General features: G+C 39.8%; 2 protein-coding genes across 2 annotated transcripts; both read left to right on the top strand.

Moving 5' to 3' along the window:
- The first annotated feature begins 553 nt into the window (after nt 1-553).
- Nucleotides 554-7007, top strand: LOC122001100 (phosphoenolpyruvate carboxylase 2-like). The gene is made up of 10 exons (XM_042555681.1): nt 554-911; nt 1296-1687; nt 2202-2286; nt 3288-3510; nt 3652-3755; nt 3841-3928; nt 4035-4189; nt 4382-5380; nt 5736-6122; nt 6516-7007. The coding sequence occupies exons 1-10, from the start codon at nt 750-752 to the stop codon at nt 6807-6809; spliced, it is 2889 nt and encodes a 962-aa protein (XP_042411615.1). The 5' UTR covers nt 554-749; the 3' UTR covers nt 6810-7007.
- Nucleotides 7008-8002: 995 nt separating this feature from the next.
- On the top strand, nt 8003-8646 carry LOC121999966 (dof zinc finger protein DOF1.5-like). The gene has a single exon (XM_042554561.1). The coding sequence runs from the start codon at nt 8031-8033 to the stop codon at nt 8448-8450; it is 420 nt and encodes a 139-aa protein (XP_042410495.1). The 5' UTR covers nt 8003-8030; the 3' UTR covers nt 8451-8646.
- The last annotated feature ends 11983 nt before the right edge of the window (nt 8647-20629 follow it).

Here is a 20629-nt window from a genome sequence, read left to right as displayed (position 1 = left end):
CAGCGTATTTTCCTTACCCATGCACATACTATTTCGGACGCTCCAAGCATATCATACACCGACCATGAAAAAACGTAAATTATCCCAGTAGAGATCTACTGCAATCGTCAATTTTGTTGACGTTGACCATTTGATATCCCTTGGAATATTATTTTACTATTTTCCATTCAAAATTTGTTTTGATTCAATATAAGAATTAGCAATATTACAATTGATCATTATAAGTTTGTAATGCACATTTTGTCCAAATATGATGAGTTAGAAATATTTCAATTTGACATCTAATTATAAAATTTTTTACTTTACTCTTAAAATATTTAATCTATTTTTAACTATATCTCAAACATAAAGGTAATTCCGGTCGCTCCTAATATCCTCACTAATCCGTCTCAGGATTATTTAAAAATTAATACAGAGAAAAGATAAATCATATATAATTACTATATCACTTTCAAATTTTATAATGATAGCATTTAATTTAATGCGCCGTCCATAATTAAATTATTCAAATATATCAGTACAAGGAGAAAGTTAAAAAAAAAATTCAAAAAAAAAAATTACTTTACCTTTTCTCTCTTCTTCTTCCTCTTCACGAGTTTCTCGTTCACTCCCCCTCCCTCTCGACCTGTGGGCTGTGGAGAAGTACTCTTGAGCTTCTCCGTAGGCAGATTTCCCGTGTTTCTCGTCGGTCCTTTCTTCTGTTCTGGTGTATAAAATCAGACGAAGTTGCGGATAGATCGGCTGAAGAGATGACGAAGCTCGAGAAGATGTCATCCATCGATGCCCACATGAGGCTTCTGGCCCCCGCCAAGGTCTCCGAGGATGACAAATTGGTCGAGTACGACGCCCTCCTCTTGGATCGGTTCCTCGACATCCTTCAAGATCTCCACGGCGAGGGAATCAGAGAGACGGTATGCTCACTCGGTCTATATTGTTCGGCCTTTTGGAGTTTACATTGTTCTTGACGATTCTTTTGTCCTAATAAATTCAGGATGCTTGTTTGGAGGAATTTACATTTTTTTTTTAATCAGTAGAATACTCGGTGCCTTCATGTAATTGTCTGATTCTTGTGATATGATAAAGACCACAAGGAACACTTAGTGTTGACTGAAATTATCTTCTACAAAGTCTCATGTTGTTGTTGTTCAGTCATTCCTATTCTTTCAAGTTCACATTTTGGTTTATTGTTTGTTCTTATTTTTATCAAACCTAAATGGGGCTAGATGGCTAGTTGATTACTAGTGACAGAAAATTGGAAACTTTGCTTAACCTGGGCTTGCGGTTTTGGGCATCAGGTTCAAGATTTGTACGAGTTGTCAGCTGAATATGAAGAGAAGCAAGAGTCTGAGAAGCTACTGGAGCTGGGAAAGGTTTTGACTAGTTTGGATGCAGGCGACACTATTGTGGTCACGAAATCATTCTCCCACATGCTTAACTTGGCCAATTTAGCTGAGGAGGTGCAGATTGCCTATCGTAGAAGGACCAAGCTGAAAAAGGGAGATTTTGCGGATGAAAATTCTGCAATTACTGAGTCAGACATTGAGGAAACACTTAAGCGACTTGTGGTGCAGCTGAATAAGTCAAAAGAAGAGGTATTTGATGCTCTTAAAAACCAGACAGTTGATCTGGTTTTGACTGCACATCCTACACAGTCAGTCAGAAGATCCTTGCTTCAGAAGCATGCAAGGTTTGCCAAAACTTTAAGTTATTGTCTGCTTGGTAGAATTCATTCTAAGCATATATGCCACGTTTTCCCTTTTTTGTTGCCCAGTTTACACTTTACTTAAGCTTACACATTTGTTTGAATTGAATATGGAATTATATCTGAACATTTTTGTTATTCTTTGATCGTTCCTTTTCCTATTCAACTCAGCATAACCTGTCCCAAAATTCGTCATGGCACCTTACTTGTTCTCTGGTCAAACGTGTTGTCGCAGTTAAAACCTAGAAAAACATTTGTTATAACAAACATCTAAATTTAATGTGAAAGGGTTATATACTGTTCACTATGGAAACACATCATATTGTTAAATCTAAACAAATATCATAATTCTTAGAAATTATCATTTGTACTATTTTTGGTGTGCTATGTTTGTTTAACAATGATAAGTTGGTTTCAATGAAAAATGGAATCATCATCTATGTGTGAAAGACCAAAGAAGATATATTGGTTTCTTACATATGATTTATTGTTTGCTCAGGATAAGGAATTGTCTGACCCAGTTGAATGCTATAGACATTACCCCTGATGACAAGCAGGAGCTTGACGAGGCTCTTCAGAGAGAGGTAATTTTTTCTGTCGTGTTTGCTTGATGCTCAACCTTTTATATCATTGTAGCTTTTCATGGAGTTTGAAGGTGCATGTCTATAGTGATGTCATTTGTTTTTCAGTTTGAATTACAGGAGGAAATGGGAGCATAGCTTGTTGATAGTCAATTTGTAATTTAAACAAACTGTATTAATTGGCTTAATATTTTTGGTCATTAATATTTTGAAGCATTTAGGAAGCAGAATCTTACGTCATGAAATAAAATTGTTTTAAACATTTCTATTCTTTCTCTTTATTAAGGGTTTTTTATATAAAGATTTTAAGTGAATGACTGAAACATTTATTGATCACATGACAGGTTAGGATTTACCATATGGTTCTCCATATTCCTAATATGCTATGTCCAAATCCTTTGTGAACACATAATTTATCTTTCCCTTGACACATGTTTGTTGAATTTCCTTGTTTTTTCAACTCTCTTTCATATTCAAAGTTAAGAACTTGCTTGTCCCTGTTCATTCTGTATCCTCCTTGCAAATATGGTAAATGAAGATTTCACCATCAGTAGATATTGCTTTCTAAAATACTTGGATCTACTTTTTTTGTTCTTTATCCAAATGCTTGTTCAGTATAATATATCAAATAGTTGATAATTGACTCTTTGAGTGCCCATCCTCTTAGTGATCAGTTTTTAACCTGAAGCTAGGGTCAGAACTTTGGAACAAAAATATCCTCCATATTCTAATCTTGGTTTCTAGAGTTCTGTCTCAATTGTGTGTTACAGTGTCTGCTTTGACTTCTTCATTTGCTTCTAATCTCTTTACCTATATCAGCTCACAAGTATGACCTTTTCACTTCCAGAGAAGCTAGTTTGACATGAACTCTAGTATTATAGGACCTCATGGCAAAGAAAGTCAATCAAACCTAGTCTAATTCTTGAACAGATCGTACAAAATGCATTCTGTAATAATCTTTAACATAATTGTTGCTTTTCTTATATTTGGCCTGACTTGTGTAGATTCAAGCCGCCTTTAGAACGGATGAAATCCGAAGAACGCCTCCAACTCCTCAAGACGAAATGCGTGCCGGAATGAGCTATTTCCATGAAACCATATGGAAGGGCGTCCCTAAATTCTTGCGGCGTGTGGATACAGCACTAAAAAATATTGGGATAAATGAGCGTGTGCCCTATAATGCACCTATTATTCAGTTCTCATCTTGGATGGGTGGTGATCGTGATGGTATATCATCTCCTTGATTTTACATGAGCCTGACTTTCCTTTTCCTAATGCTCAACTATCAGTGTGGTTGATTTATCATAGCTATTGAAGATGAACAATGAAATATGTTATCTTGTTCTTACAAACTTCTTGTGCATTTAGGTAACCCAAGAGTCACTCCGGAAGTAACAAGAGATGTATGCTTGTTGGCCAGAATGATGGCTGCAAACCTGTACTACTCACAAATCGAGGATCTAATGTTTGAAGTATTAAATGATCTTTTATTGTAACTTGACATTTCTTTCCATTTGTTGTCAGTTCACAAGTTATTGGTGACTTATTTTCTTGTAGTTATCTATGTGGCGCTGCAATACTGAACTTCGAGTGCGAGCTGATGTACTACACCAGTCCTCAAAGAAGGATGCAAAGCACTACATAGGTACTATAAATTATTTGAGCACATTAGCCTTAGCAACTCAGTATAATATAGACTAAATCCGAGATAATCTGAACTCATTAGATGCTTCCCATTTATTATTTAATAGAGTTCTGGAAACAAGTTCCTCCAAATGAGCCTTACCGTGTCATACTTAGTGATGTGAGGGATAAATTGTACAACACACGTGAGCGCTCTCGCCATTTACTTTCAAATGGATACTCCGACATTCCTGAGGAAGCGACTTACACCAACATTGAACAGGTACCATGATGATCTCTATTAAACACTGTTATTTTAATCTCTCTCTTTGTTGGATACAGTATTGATTAGATAGTGAATGATATTATGTTTTCTTCATGTTTGTGATGATGAATTTGTGTTGTATTACACTAATTTAGATTCACTTTATTGCATGTTTCCTGTTCTACCTTCTTTGTGCTGCCTTCCTTGCAGTTTTTGGAACCTCTTGAACTCTGCTACCATTCACTCTGTGACTGTGGCGACAGAGCAATTGCTGATGGGAGTCTTCTTGACTTTTTACGTCAAGTGTCAACCTTCGGTCTATCCCTTGTCAGACTTGATATTAGGCAAGAATCCGATAGGCACACTGATGTTGTTGATGCCATTACTAAGCACTTGGGAATTGGATCCTACCGTGATTGGCCTGAGGAGCAACGCCAAGAATGGCTGTTATATGAACTTAATGGAAAACGACCTTTGTTTGGTCCTGACCTACCGAAAACGGATGAAGTTGCTGATGTTTTGGACACTTTCCATGTCATAGCAGAACTTCCTTCAGACAACTTTGGGGCTTATATCATATCAATGGCAACTGCTCCATCAGATGTCTTGGCAGTTGAGCTGTTGCAACGTGAATGTCATGTGAAATTTCCATTACGAGTTGTCCCGCTGTTTGAAAAACTTGCAGATCTTGAGGCTGCACCTTCTGCTTTAGCACGACTTTTCTCAATAGATTGGTACAGGAACAGGATTAATGGGAAGCAGGAAGTTATGATTGGGTATTCAGATTCCGGGAAGGACGCTGGGCGATTTTCTGCAGCTTGGCAGTTATATAAAGCTCAAGAGGAGCTCATAAAAGTTGCTAATGAGCATGGAGTGAAACTGACCATGTTTCATGGGCGAGGTGGCACTGTTGGAAGAGGTGGAGGTCCTACTCATCTGGCTATCCTGTCTCAGCCACCAGATACGGTTCATGGATCTCTTCGAGTTACAGTTCAAGGTGAAGTTATTGAGCAGTCTTTTGGAGAGGAACATTTGTGCTTCAGGACATTGCAACGTTTCACAGCTGCTACACTTGAACATGGAATGCATCCCCCTATCCCTCCAAAGTCAGAGTGGCGTGCTTTGATGGACGAAATGGCTGTTGTAGCTACCAAGGAATATCGATCTATTGTCTTCCATGAACCACGTTTCGTCGAATATTTCCGCCTAGTAAGTAACCTAGCTCTCAAACATCATTATTTACCTGTTAGACATTTGGTTTGATTTTTAAATTTGCTTACATATGCATGATTGTTAGGCTAGATTGTCATGATTTGTAAGATCTGGATATCAAATGACCGGGTAAAGTCCATGAAGATAACCACAAATAGTCAGGACTCCCTGTGCGTTTGTTGTTAATGTATTTGCATCTTATTGGAGAAATGAGACCTAGATCCTATGAACTTAACACATCTCCATGTTTTTTTTCCGCTGATCTTCTGGATTGTGTCCTCGACTGCTCAATACTTTTGCCAGGTCTTCTTCGCTTTTCAAAACACCTTAATGTGATTCTTATAATTGGCAGGCTACACCAGAGCTGGAGTATGGCAGGATGAACATTGGGAGCCGGCCATCGAAACGGAAGCCCAGTGGTGGCATCGAATCACTCCGTGCAATTCCTTGGATTTTTGCATGGACACAAACACGTTTTCATCTACCAGTATGGCTTGGTTTTGGTGCAGCATTCAAGCATGTCTTGCAAAAGGATATCAAGAATCTTCAAACTCTTCAGCAGATGTACAATGAATGGCCATTTTTCAGGGTCACCATCGACTTGGTTGAGATGGTTTTTGCAAAGGGAGATCCTGGAATAGCTGCCCTGTATGATAAATTGTTAGTTTCTGAAGAATTGTGGAAATTTGGGGAGCAACTCAGAACCAACTATGAGGAAACAAAGCGTCTTCTTCTTCAGGTGAGAAGTTCTTTCATAGACCGTTCTGGAGTCTAATTCCCATCTATATGCTTTTCAAGCATAAGAATTCTCCTTGTTTCATTCAAGCACTGACAATCTTTGCCAATATCTCTTATAATCATTCCTTCTCTGCAACCAAGATCATGCTTTAATACCCTGGAACTTATGTTCACGAGGAGCAAATCTGAATTACTTCATCAGTTCCTTTTCACTTTTTTAAGTTTCTGGATTCATATGCTAAGATATGTATTTGTCTTGAGATTGATATCTAATTTGGTCATTGTGAGACCTTGTCTAGTTCTTATATTTCTCTCTTTCCAGATGCTCTACTTTTCGTTTCTAATGTTATCAGTCATTGTAGTCTGAAGAGCCGCATTGTTTTCCCACGTGTAGGTTGCTGGTCACAAAGATCTGTTGGAAGGCAATCCATACTTGAAGCAGCGGTTACGACTGCGAGACGCGTACATCACGACACTGAATGCTTGCCAAGCATACACCTTGAAGAGAATCAGGGACCCGACTTACCATGTTAATGTGAGGCCTCATGTCTCGAAGGAGATTACAGAGTCCAAGCCGGCCGCAGAGCTGGTGAAGCTCAACCCGAGCAGCGAGTATGCTCCTGGACTGGAGGACACCCTCATCTTGACCATGAAGGGCATTGCTGCTGGAATGCAGAACACTGGTTAAATTCATGAACTAGATTAATTACATCCCATAAATAAGGCATTGCAAACTTAATTATGACCGATAAACTTTTCGGCATCGTTGCCTGATTATGAAAGGTAAGAAGAAATAAGCAAGCTGATGGCAAACTTAATCTTATCAGCTGTGGATATGTTTCATTCTTATTTTGCAAATAATGAGCTTCTGTTTTTTTTTGTTTTTCGCCCTGAGCTATTGGTTTCTTCATCCATTTGCAAACAATGAAATACTTAAAAGGCATACCAAACAACAATAGGCCTTCATTCTTTCCTTTTGGATTTCCTATGAATCTTTAAGAATGGTAAAGGATGCATATCATATGGTCCATGAGTTAGCTGAACACTAGAGAGATATTAATAGGGTTGGCCATCAATTAATTTGTCTGTCTCAAGTGGACCTTGTTTTAAGTAAATGAAAGAAGTGTGTCGTTCAGACAAATTATCAGAAGTAAACTCGTGAGTCGATCATTTGGAGCAAGTTGGATAAGTCAAATGATCTCATTCACTCTCTGTGCGACGACACTCAACTCAGTCATCACTAGAAGCTAGGAAAATTCCAAAAGATAATATATACATATTTTTCAATTTTAGGGATCCCTCAAATCATCACGCTGCAATTGTGATATCAAATACAAGTATTAGACCCCTTCTTTTGCCTAATTATTAATAATTAATCAACCATTTCTTTCATGCAACAAATATACCAAGACAATGGCTTTTGGACCCATTCTTCATTCTTGATGCCAGGAAAGCAAAGCAAAGCAAAGAAAAGAAGATAAGGCAGGGGAAAAGGAATCTCTGAGAAGGAGATTCCAACACCTGATGTCAAATTCATTTTCATTTTATTTATTGAGCTTGAAACATCCTCAGTTGCGTAGAGACAACTGAGTTACAAATTCCTGACAGTAAATTGTTGGTAGAATGTAACAACAATGGAGTTGGAGGATCACTTGCCCGCTATAGTTGACAGACTTCCCCGCAATTATTAAAAACACAAGTTGAAAGGACCAGATATTGATGACTTCAATCAATTCCCTCATTCCACATTTCAAAACCTCTCTTCAGTTTTCAGACCAGTGCTCAAAAGCTTCTTGATGGATACAAATTGTCTGTTTTCTTTGTGAAAACAGAAGTTCTCATACTGCTATTAAATTAATTTGTAAAAGGTGCAGAGTGATTGATTTGATCTCTCAAGTCTTTATATATAATGGCTCCGCTCTGCGTTGTCTCCGTCTCTCCTTGTTCTCGTTCCAATTGGCATTTCGACAAACACCGCATGTCCCTCTCGCTGGCGCACGGGCGCGAGATGGCGGAGGAGGAGGGCACAAGTTTCAAGCTTTTCGGGACGGTGATCCAGAAGGGGGACGGGCGAGCCAAGGAGGGCGAGAAGGAGGAGGAGGCGCCGCCGCAGCTACCGGAGCGGATGGAGGCGCTGCCGTGCCCGAGGTGCAAGAGCAGAGACACCAAGTTCTGCTACTTCAACAACTACAACGTCAACCAGCCGCGCCACTTATGCAGGACCTGCCACCGCTACTGGACCGCCGGCGGCACCCTCCGGGACGTCCCCGTCGGCGCCGGGCGCCGGAGGGGACGCCTGGGCCCTCGCGGAGGAGCCGCCGCCAGCTGAGTCAGACGCGTCCAGGTGGTCATCCGGCGCCGGCGAGGGTTGACCCGAGGGACGCCGTTGACTTTGGATGCTCCACGCCTATAATTCCTTGCTTTCGATTAAATCTTCAATATGTACAGGATGAGATCGATACTTGAAAGTTACAAGAACATCGTGCAATTCCTATGAGTAAATGCTTTCAATATCATATGAAACTTGGCTTAGTCAATCCATAAGAGTTTTCTTTTGCATAAGTGATGTCACACACATGTGACATGGCTTAGTAAGATTCAAAGGATCAATTGTTTTTTTTTCCCCTTCAATGAAGAAGAATTCATATAATTTATCTTAAAATTGACACAAAACTAGTATAGATTATTTAAGAGTTATTAGTCCTGACCATTGATCAATTAGTGGTTAAGGTTGCATCTGAGTGTGAACAAGTGTTTGTTTTTTCTTTTCCTTTTTCAATCATTCTACTTGCTTGTCTCCATTTTGATGTTTCCCTTTGGGTCTTGATGGATCGATTTCATTGAAATGTTCATTATGAACAAATTGATATGATTATTGAAATTGGTTGATATTCATATTATGACTAATGAAAACGTTATTCGCATGAAAAATGTGGGGTACTTGAGGAAAGCAAGGAGGCAAATAAACATATCAACTAGTTAGGACAATAATAATTATCAATTGGTCTCAACATCATCTTAGACATGATGTGCATGCCACATGTTAATAATGTAGAGATAAAAACAAAAAGGTGCGGTGGTAAAACACACAAAAGGAACAAATTAAAAATATTAGAGTTCAGATTCTAATAGGAACCAATATTTGGAAAGTCGATCTTTCAGTGTCAATATATACTATCCTACTAATTTGGACTCCATTTACAACTTACTTGACCTTTTCTTAGGCCTCGTGAGACATAATAAGATGACATGGAGTTTACTTTATGATCTCTATTATGAATGGATATTCATAATACACTACAACCATTTTTCTTTCCATCTTTATGAGTGTTCTGAGTGAGTAGGGGACCTAAAAGATATTATGCATGGAACATGGAAGGAAGGATTGAAGTGCGGTAAGACTTTTTTTTTTTCATAAGTTGTTATAAAATTATAGGAGCAAAAACATATTCATTTTCTGAATGAACTAGTGTTTTCATAATATATAATGATGTCGGCACTGATGCTTCAAAGCTGAGGCAGTTGTGGCATGTGTTTGGGCGGATAAACTATCCACTGCGAGATGCTTTTGCAATGCCCTTTGCACTTTGCACGTGGGGTTAGAAATCCAAAGAGATAATAGATAGATAGATAGATATCAATTATATTAAGAAAGACGCAAAAATTGAAACTTGATTATCTAAGAAGTTTAATTGTAGGGCTTTAGAGGGTGTTTGATAGATCGTTAGAATGATTATTATTTGTTTGAAGATTCAATAAATTGGCGTAAAATTTCCATTTGATTTAGTCTGGTCAACTTTTGATCAAATTGTATTAATTAACCAAGTTGAAAAATGACTTTGATGCGATGAACAAGCTATCGATAAGTTGGCGTTGATGTTAACTAAGTTATTGATCACCCAAGGGTAACAAAGATTTATAGAGAGGTCCCGTCAGAATTTTTTTTTTTTATAAAAAGATAAATATATATCATCAAAATGTGAACAACCATTCAAAGATAACCATGGAACCTCTTATGTCATGTCTGATGAACTGTCAGATCCAGAAGAGAAACTATGGTAGCTTACATGTGTTTACTCAAGTACCATCTCTCTCTATGTATCATGTGTCGGTCGCCTACTCGCCCTCCATATGAGATATCCAGCACTGTCATCTAGGTCAAGGTAGAATCATCGTCTCCCACAAGTGCCTCCACCTCGCATGTGGTGCGAATCATTAGTCATGTAACTCATCTCTGCCCACACCGCATATGGCTCAGCATCATCCTTGTCGAAACTCTATCCTATGTCCATGAGCCGCGTATGCCCCCACATCATCCTTGTCTAACATCCTCTTATGTCCATGAGCCTAGGGTTATCCAATGCCTCATCTCTTAGCCTCTCAGAGTCACTTTTAGTAAGTTACCAACTATTAATAGATTTGATGTGTCTTTACTGTCATTCGTTTATTGCGGACTACATAGACATTTCTGATGGGTCTATTCACCCTCTTAAGTTTTTTGACGAAGCCCTAGTTATCCGTTTGCTGCGTACTAGATAGATCATTTCAAGATAAATCTATTCACCTATACAATTGTTAGTTAGAGCCCTAGAGCCAATCATATGATGATTATTGTATGGACTCGATGTATCATATTTCTATATATTTATAAAGACATTTCATTATGGTTATTATACTTAGTTGTATTGGTACCAAATAACTAAGTATAATATCGTCCTTGAGTAGAGGGTTCTTATCTTTATCAATAGATTGGTTGAATCGATAGTGAGATGATATAGAGAACACTACTCTTAATCATTCCTAGTCAAGTATTAACATTTAGGGACAATGTTAATGCGATGAGACTAGCATGTAGGTCAACTCGATGACTTGATCTCACAAGTCATGGATATAGAGATATCAAGTTGACACATGAGTATGCATTGGAGAATGTATACTGAATGACCCACCATGAGAAAGTATCATGGATTGTTATATGAGTGTCATATACTTTCTCATGTGGCTATTAGTATGACTATTAGTCCTTGGACCTGAAGTCACCATGGTTCCCTACATAAGGAATTGCATACTTTGGCTTCATCAAACGTCACCCGTAACTGGGTGGACCATAAAAGCAATTACTGGGTATGTAACAAATTATGCGAAGGGATGTCAGTGATGTAGATGAGATCTATCCCTCCTATATGACGGGAGTGACATCATTATTCTTGATAGAGTGAGGCCACTAAGTGCATGGTCATGCCCAAATGAGTCAATATAAGATATTGAGCTCATTTGATTAGAGTGAGTCTACTTGGAGTTCAAGATTTAGATTGATTAGAGGATGACACGGACTATGCCTCACATTGATCAATCTAGATGTCAAGGATAGAAGGACATTGTCATATATTGTGAGAGTCACAATTAGTAGTCACAAAGGTGATGTTGGATCTCAACATTCTTATAACTTGGGTAGTAATGATGTGTTGCTAGATACCGCTCATTACTTATGCTTCTAAATGGGTTTAGGAGCATTGCCAACGTTATAAGAACCTATAGGGTCACACACAAAGGGCAATTAGATAGAGATTAGGTTCATTTGATGAACCAAGAGGATTAGGTTCATGTGCTGAACCAAGTTGGATTAAGAGTAATCCAAATTAAACTAATTGAGTTAGACTCAATTTGATTCATATGTTAAATGAGTCTAATTTAGACTTGGACTCATTGAGTCAATTTAATTCAATGAATAGAGATTCATTAAATCAAATTGACTTGAACCAATGATTAGATTTGATCAACCATGGGAGATAAGAGATCAAGTTTGACTTGACTTGAGAGGGAAGATGAAAGGTCAAGTTTGACTTGACCAATGCCATATCATTTGTGTGCTGGCATAAGGTGGGCCAATGATGATGTTCCACATCATCAAGGTTGGCTTATGTGTGTGTCACCTCATGAGGGAGACCAAGAGCCATGACTCTTGGTATCCCATGGAGGTTTATAACCTCTCCATGAAGTGGTCGGCCACTTGATTGCAAGTGAATGCAATTGTGCTCATTCACTCCTTCTTCTTCCTCATCTCTTCCTCTCTACTCTCCCTCTTCCTCCATTGCCGTCAGCCACAAAGAGTGCTAGCACACTCTAGTGTCTTTTCTCCATCTCGTTGTTCGTGTGGATACATATAGAGGAGTGTTCACTTGACACTCTCGAGATCCGGCAACCTTGGACGAGCGGGATAAGAGAAGGGCTTCGCATCAAAGGTATAAAATCTCTACCATGTAGATCTAAAGTAGATCTAGAATAGAAACAAGTACATGAATTTATTTTAATCTTCGCACGGATCCGGTGGTAAGACTTCGGGGTTTCCGCAACGCAAAAAGCAGTTTTTGCGGCCCGAAAGTCCCAATAGTGGTATCAGAGCCACGTGCGAAGCGTGTACTTGTTTTATTTTAATTTTTATGAAAATTATAGATTTATAAGTTTATGTGATTTTATTATTTTTATGGATTTTATGGGTATTTTTCTCGTAAAGGCGAAACAACAAGTGTTTGGACACTTATAGGCTTCGACTACCGAGAAACACCTTCCGAAACGGCAAGGTCTCGTGCAAAATGTTTTGGGACAATGGATTAAGGCGCTGTTAGATCGTCGTGGGACACTTGTGAGACTCATTTCACGAGAAGGGGTGCTGCCCCGAACCCCGCAAGGGGCATTGTCCCGCGATCACACCAGAAAACCGCTAAACGGGACCGCCGGGAAGTTGTAACTCATAAAATTGTAAAAAAAAAATAGTAATAAAATTATAGAAACTTATGGAAATTACATAATTTAGAATTATGTATAATTTTGTGATGGTTATGGCCCAAATAACCCAATTTGATTGGAAATATATGTTGTAATTCATAATATGGCCTACGTGCCATTTTTTTTGTGATTGTGTGTGTTGTATTTGATACGAGACCTGCGCGTCGTGCCTTTCTAATTTAATTCTTGTTGTAAATAGATTTTAGACTCGAATGTAACTCGAGTTTCAAATTTGTAATGTACAAAAATGAAGCGGTGGAAGGTCCATTCGATACGGAGTTACGAAGAGGGTGCGAGCAACACATGACGGTCAAAGGGAGGAGCTTGAAGAAGCTGTTGACCCTAGGTTGACCGTCCGATCTTCTCATTGGCTTGAGAAGATCGTAGTAGGGCTATGACCTAATCAAAAATTTAATTAATTGTTTGTGTGTATGTGATGCATGCTAGAGTAGAGTAATTAATTAGTGCCTTAACGATTAGATTAGATCTTAATCGCGTATATGATACATCTTAACGATTAGATTAGATCTTAATCGCGTATATGATACACATTAACGATTAGATTAGATCTTAATCGCTTATATGATACACATTAACGATTAGATTAGATCTTAATCGCGTCAACTCGAAATGCCTACCACGTTTTGATACCCATCACTACCTCGATCACATGTTGTTGTTGAATCTGCCAAAGCAGAGCAACGCATATTATGTTGGTAGGATGCGAAGGGACAATCTTGGTCCCGCCTATCAAAGCTTGAGTGAGTACAAACTCAATTAGATTGAGTAAAACTAGTTAACTCAATTGAATCGGGTTTAACTATAGGCATTTTTCAATGGTTAGAAGATAGGTCAAAATCACATTTATATTAACTCTTGGGCGATTTAGCCAAAGCTAACTCAAGTTTTAATATACATGCGGATTTTGATCCTATAAACAAGAGTTGCATAGAGATGTAATTGATAATTAGTTACCTACCGATCATACTAAGTCTTGGGCGATTTAGCCAAAGCTAACTCAAGGCGTAGTATGATGTGGATCTTGTCCCGCAAGAATTATAGCTAGTTGGTTAGAATCTAGTGAGTGTGGTTTGACCACACCCATGACTCGATTCTACAAAAGTTCTATAATTCAGTGGGAGCATCGTTTAATTAAAGGCCTAATTAAATGATTAGTGGAATATGATATTTATTTTCTGTATTTTTTTGTTGTAGATTGCCATGTCGACAAATATGAACACCTTCTCACTGCGTTCTGTCCTTGATAAGGACAAGCTCAATGGAGCTAATTTCCTGGACTGGTATAGGAATCTGAGAATAGTTCTCACTCAAGAAAGAAAACTGTACGTCCTGGAGCAGCCCATTCTCGAGGCACCTCCTGCCACTGCCACGCGAGCTGACAGAGATGCTTATAAGAAGCATCAAGATGACGCATTAGATGTGTCATGTCTCATGTTCGCAACAATGAACTCTGAGCTTCAGAAGCAACACAAGTTGATGGGTGCTTATGATATGGTTGAACATCTTTGTCAACTATATCAAGGACAAGCAAGGCATGAGAGATTCGAGATCTCTAAGGCACTATTTCAGTGCAAGATGCAAGACGGGACTCCCGTAGACCCATATGTACTCAAGATGATTGGGTACATAGAGAACGTACAGAGGTTGGGATTCTCACTTGGCCAAGAGCTAGCCACTGGCTTGATCTTGCAATCCTTGCCAGAAAGCTACAGTCAATTTGTCATGAATTACAACATGAACGAAATTGACAAGTCACTGCCTGAGCTTCTGAGTATGTTGAGAACTGCTGAGTTCAACCTTAAGAAGGTTAAGCCCAACTCCATTTTGATGGTGCAAAGGCACAAAGGCAAGGGCAAGCCTAAAGGTAAAGGAAAGTCCCAAGCCAAGAGCAAAGGCAAGGCACTGAAACCCAAAGGAGGGGTTGCCAAGGATGCTACCTGGTTCCACTGCGGTCAGACCGGGTACTGGAAGAGGAACTGTAAAGTTTACCTAGAAGATCTTAAGAAGAAGAGAAGTGAGACTTCTACTTCAGGTATATATGTTATCGAAGTCAATCTATCTATTTCTTCATCATGGGTATTGGATATCGGAGGTGCTTCTCACATATGTACTAATGTGCAGGCATTAAGAAATAGCAGAGCATTGATGAAGGGCGAGGTGAACCTACGAGTAGGCAATGGAGCACGGGTTGCTGCTGTTGCTATAGGGACTTACTATCTATCTCTGCCCTCTGGGCTTGTACTAGAATTAGATGAATGTTGTTATGTGCCTGCTCTTACTAAGAACATTATATCAGTTTCTTGTTTTGACAAGAAAGGTTTTTCGTTTATAATAAAGAACAAACGTTATTCAGTTTATTTAAATGAAATGTTCTATTGTAGTGCACCTTTGATAAACGGACTCTATATTCTAGACTTAGAGAATCCCATCTATAACATAAATACCAAAAAGTTCAAATCAAATGAAATGAACCAAACTTATCTCTGACACTATCGCTTAGGTCATATAAATGACAAATGCTTATCCCAACTCCATAAAGATGGTTTGCTGGACTCATTTGATTTCGAATCATATGAGACATGCAAGTCATTCCTACTGGGCAAGATGACCAAGATCCCTTTAATGGACATAGCGAAAAAACGACTGACTTGTTAGGACTTATACATAGTGATGTATGTGACCCTTTCAATGTCGCTGCCAGAGGTGGTTATAGGTACTTTATTACATTTATTGATGATTTTAGTAGGTATGGTTATGTGTATATGATGTCTCATAAGTCAGAATCATTTGAAAAGTTTAAAGAATTCAAGAATGAAGTACAAAATCAGCTTGGCAAAAGCATGAAAATACTTCGATCAGATCGAGATGGTGAATACCTTAGACATGAGTTTCGTGACTATCTAGCTGAGTGTGGGATTCTATCCCAACTTACTCCTCTGGAACGCCACAGTGGAATGGTGTATCTGAAAGGAGGAATCGTACCCTATTAGATATGGTACGATCTATGATGAGTCACACAGATCTTCCTATATCTCTTTAGGGCTATGCTCTGGACACAGCAGCCTTCATACTCAATCGTGTTCCATCCAAGGCTATGATAAAGACACCATATAGGATATGGACTGGGAGAGATGCCCAAGTGTCTTTTATGAGGATTTTGGGTTGTGAGGCTTACATTCGACGTCAAGTTTCGGACAAACTAGGACTCAAATCCGATAAGTGCTATTTTATAGGATATCCCAAGGAAACGACGGGATATTACTTCTACATTCCTAGTCAACACAAAGTAGTTGTGGCTAAGACTGGGGTTTTTCTAGAAAGGGATTTTGTTTCTAAAAAAACTAGTGGGAGTACGTTCAATCTTGAAGAAATTCAGGATATGGACCATAGCACTGAAGCCTTGATGGAAGTTGAACTGGAACCATAAAGTGTTGTGGATGATGAGATTGTTCCATAAGGAGTTGAGAAACAACAACCAGTTCATGTAGATATACCTCTTCGCAGGTCTGATAGGGTACGTCGTCAGCCTGAGAGATACTCATTTCTCTTGTCTGACCATGATGACGCTATGCTCATTGAGAATGAGCCTACCTCTTATCAAGAAGTTGTGATGAGACCAGATTCTGAGAAATGGCTAGAGGCTTTGAGATCCGAAATGGAATCCATGTACACCAACCAAGTATGGGCATTGGTTGATCCACCTGAAGGGATAAAACCCAATGGGTGTAAGTGGATCTTTAAGATAAAGACTGACATGGATGGACTGATATATAAGGGTCGTCTGGTAGCTAAAGGTTTCAAACAAATTCATGGTATTGATTATGATGAAACCTTTTCTCCAGTAGCGATGTTTAAGTCCATTCGGATCATGCTTGCTATTGCAGCATACTACGATTATGAGATCTGGCAGATGGATGTCAAAACCGCGTTTCTGAATGGAAACCTGCTCGAGGATGTGTACATGACACAACCTAAGGGTTTTGTAGATCCACAGCATACTGGCAGAGTATGCAAGCTGCATAAGTCCATTTATGGACTAAAGCAAGCTTCTCGGAGCTGGAATCTTCGATTCGATGATGCGATCAAATAGTTTGATTTCATCAAGAATGAAGATGAATCCTGTGTCTACAAGAAGGTTGTAAGGAACATAATTGTCTTCCTTGTATTGTATGTGGATGACATACTACTCATTGGGAACGACATCCCTTTGTTGCAGTCTGTAAAGACTTGGCTAGGGAATTGTTTCTCAATGAAGGACTTAGGTGAAGCAACCCGTATTCTAGGCATACAGATCTATAGAGATATATCTAAGAGATTGTTTGGCCTAAGTCAGAGTACATATATTGACAAAGTATTACTACAGTTTGCCATGCAGAACTCCAAGAAGGGATTTCTGCCGATGTCATATGGTGTGAGTCTTTCGAAGACTCAAAGTCCCTCTTCTAGAGAGGAGAGAGACCGCATGGATACGATCCATTATGGCTCAACCATAGGATCTATCATGTACGCCATGCTATGTACTCATCTTGATGTTTCGTATGCTTTGAGCATGACGAGCAGATACCAGTCAGATCCAGGTGAAAGTCACTGGATAGCGGTCAAGAATATTCTTAAGTACTTAAGAAGGACTAAAGAATATTTCTTGATATATGGAGACGATGATGAGCTAGCTGTAAAGGGTTACAGTGATGCCAACTTCCAAACTGACCAAGATGATTATAGATCGCAGTCTGGGTTCGTGTGTTTGCTTGAATGGTGGTGCTGTGAGCTGGAAGAGTTCGAAGCAGGACACAGTTGCTGATTCTACAACAGAGGCCGAGTATATTGCTACATCAGAAGTAGCAAAGGAGACAGTTTGGATGTGTAAGTTCATTACTGAGCTCGGGGTGGTTCCTAGCATTGCAGATCCTATTGAGCTCTATTGTGACAGCAATGGAGTAATTGCGCAGGCTAAGGAACCTCGCTCACACCAGCGGACCAAACACATACTACGGCGCTTCCATCTCATTCGAGAGATCATCGATATAGGAGATGTGAAGATTTGCAGAGTACCCACAGAGACTAACGTCGCTGATCCCTTGACCAAGGCTTTGGCACAGAGAAAGCATGATGGAACTCCTCCGGACAGCCTCAACATGAAAATAGTAACTATACACGGGGTGAGTCAACTCCTCACCGGGTAATATTGACATGCATAGTAAGAAAATAACAATTAGTACTAATCATGCGTACAGTCTCATGATATAAGAATGATAAATGCAACTGAAATAAACAGGAGAAAACTATACTGACCAGGACCTGGTGTATGGATAATCAATCGAGAAGTATAGGAATCCTGTATGCATGTCAAACAAATGCATCCATCCAATATGCAACATACAAGTGCAGCAAACACAAGCAATAAATGCATCAATGCGTATGATGCCAATTACATGTCCTGGTCACCCCTACTCTCCAGTCAGCCATCTCACACACGATGATGAGACTGAGTGGGTAGGACTGTGACAACCATGCACTTTGTCGTCATGACCGAGTGGACAGGATGCTGTCGGAGTACACCTATCATCCTACCCCAAATCATAAGTGGGGGAGCGCAATGCTTTCATCTCCTTGAGACAATCCAGAGGAGGGATTCCTGGCGTGCTACCATGCTGCGTCACGCTACCCATGAGTGGACTAACGGAGCACTGACAGAGCAAACTGCCACATACCCTGCCTGATATACCACTAACCTATGAGTGGTTGTGTGTGCAGATCTATGAAACTGGCGATGAGCTCAACAATAATGGGGCTACTAATCACACAGCATGCAATCATGCAAGATGGTGCATGATACTAAGCATGGGAATATCCTGAACTTATCCATCTCTACATAATGTGTATCATAGGACAAAGAATCAAATCAAAGGTCTAGGTACACAGATAAGATAAGGTATAAAAACCTAGGTCCTGAACATAATGAAGCATGGTTAAGTCACTACCCCTATAAGCATGTATAATCAGGTAGGTACTAACATGAAGTGCATAACAAGTAACAAAACAAGCATGTAACAGGTATCGGGTAGTGACCAACCGATGCAGATAAGAAACATAATCATTACTATTTGTTAAAAACATGACTATGCATATTAAATGACAAATCTAAAAAGATAAGTCAAAGTACCCGCCTACAATCGAAAAGTCCAATCCGGTCCAAATCCGACGTCGAGATACTCGTCTCACGTCAAAGTCCTGTGATATTGAACATAATGTATTTAGCTATATAGCTAAATAAAATCTCCAAACTTACTTCACCTTTTCTAAATAACCAAACTACTATATACCAACATGTTCATACACTAATTCCAATACCTTCATTGATCGAATTAAACCCAACTCGCCCATATCAGTAATCCAACAGCCAATGTACCAAAATCAGTTGCTAAAGTTAATGTTTACCTCTAATTAGTAGCAGGGCAGCAAAGCACTCCCCTATAATTTGTGAAGAAAGAGCTCATTGTTCCTTCATCATCTCAACACCAACATCCAATCTGTTCTTCACGTAAATAGCTTGTTTGATAGAAGTAGCCAGCCGGTTTTGAGGATATAGTGGACCTGTGTAAATCGGCCAGTTTTCCTTCCACTATTGAAAGCGGATGGGTGGATTGCTCTGTGGAGAACCAGCCTCATCCAGTCCCCTCACATTATAGAAGGTCAAACCAGGCTAACGCTTGGTAATATACTCCGATTCACTATCAACTTGGAACGGGCAGGTCGGCGATACTCTGCCAGAAGAGAGGAAAAGATGGGGAACAGAAGCTTGGCCGAAGGGATAGGATCGGGTGGCAATTAGAGGAGAAGAAACTTCGTGATGCTCGGGACGACCACCAGCTAAACTTCAAGAGGTGCTTCGACCATCGACGCTTGAGGAATCAGTGCCGACAGTGGGAGGGATTCGCCTAGGGCACGCGAGTTCGGTGGCATTGGGTCGGCACTACTTCGTACGATGTCGGCTGTGGTGGCGGCGGCGTGAAGGAAAAGGAGGAGAGGTGAGGGGGGATCGGGTTCGGCAAGGGAGAAGATGAGAAGAGGGGAGAAGAAATCGCCGCGTGCGGTTAGGGCACGGCGTCGGGCGCGCGAGTCCGCGGGGAAGAAAGAAAAACAAAGAAAAGAAAATAGAAAAAAGAAGAAAAAAAAAGAATTAAGAAAATAAACATTTCCTCGTTTAAATGGGTAGCCTAAACAGGCTTTCCCGGGGTTCAATTTTTATCCCCGTAAACTCGTCCATACAGTCTCCGAAAAATTTTCAAAAAATTTCTAAAAATTTCAGAAAATTCCCTTATGGTTATTCACTATTTTTCGGTATTTTACATCGGTAGCAACTCGGCTTGGTCTATCTGGAGCTAATCGAAGTTCTTTTTGAAGATGATGTTGACCGAGCTCCCCGTGTCAATAAATATGTGATGAATAGTGTAATTGGCGATTACCGCACGGATGATGAGGGCATCGTCATGCGACACTTCGATCCCATCAAGATCCCTGGGACCAAAGCTGATCTCGGGCCCGTTCGGCCTCTCTTGGCTGCATCCTACAGCATGGATCTCCAATCGTCTAGAATACAACTTCCGGGCTCGGTTGGAGTCTCCGTTGGTCGGTCCACCAGCTATTATGTTGATTTTGTTGGTGCAATCGACCTCTATGGTTTTAATGCCAGACAAATAT

This window comes from Zingiber officinale, chromosome 7A (genome assembly GCF_018446385.1).
Source record: "Zingiber officinale cultivar Zhangliang chromosome 7A, Zo_v1.1, whole genome shotgun sequence".
NCBI lineage: Eukaryota > Viridiplantae > Streptophyta > Magnoliopsida > Zingiberales > Zingiberaceae > Zingiber > Zingiber officinale.
This window is presented reverse-complemented; position numbering and strand designations above follow the sequence as displayed.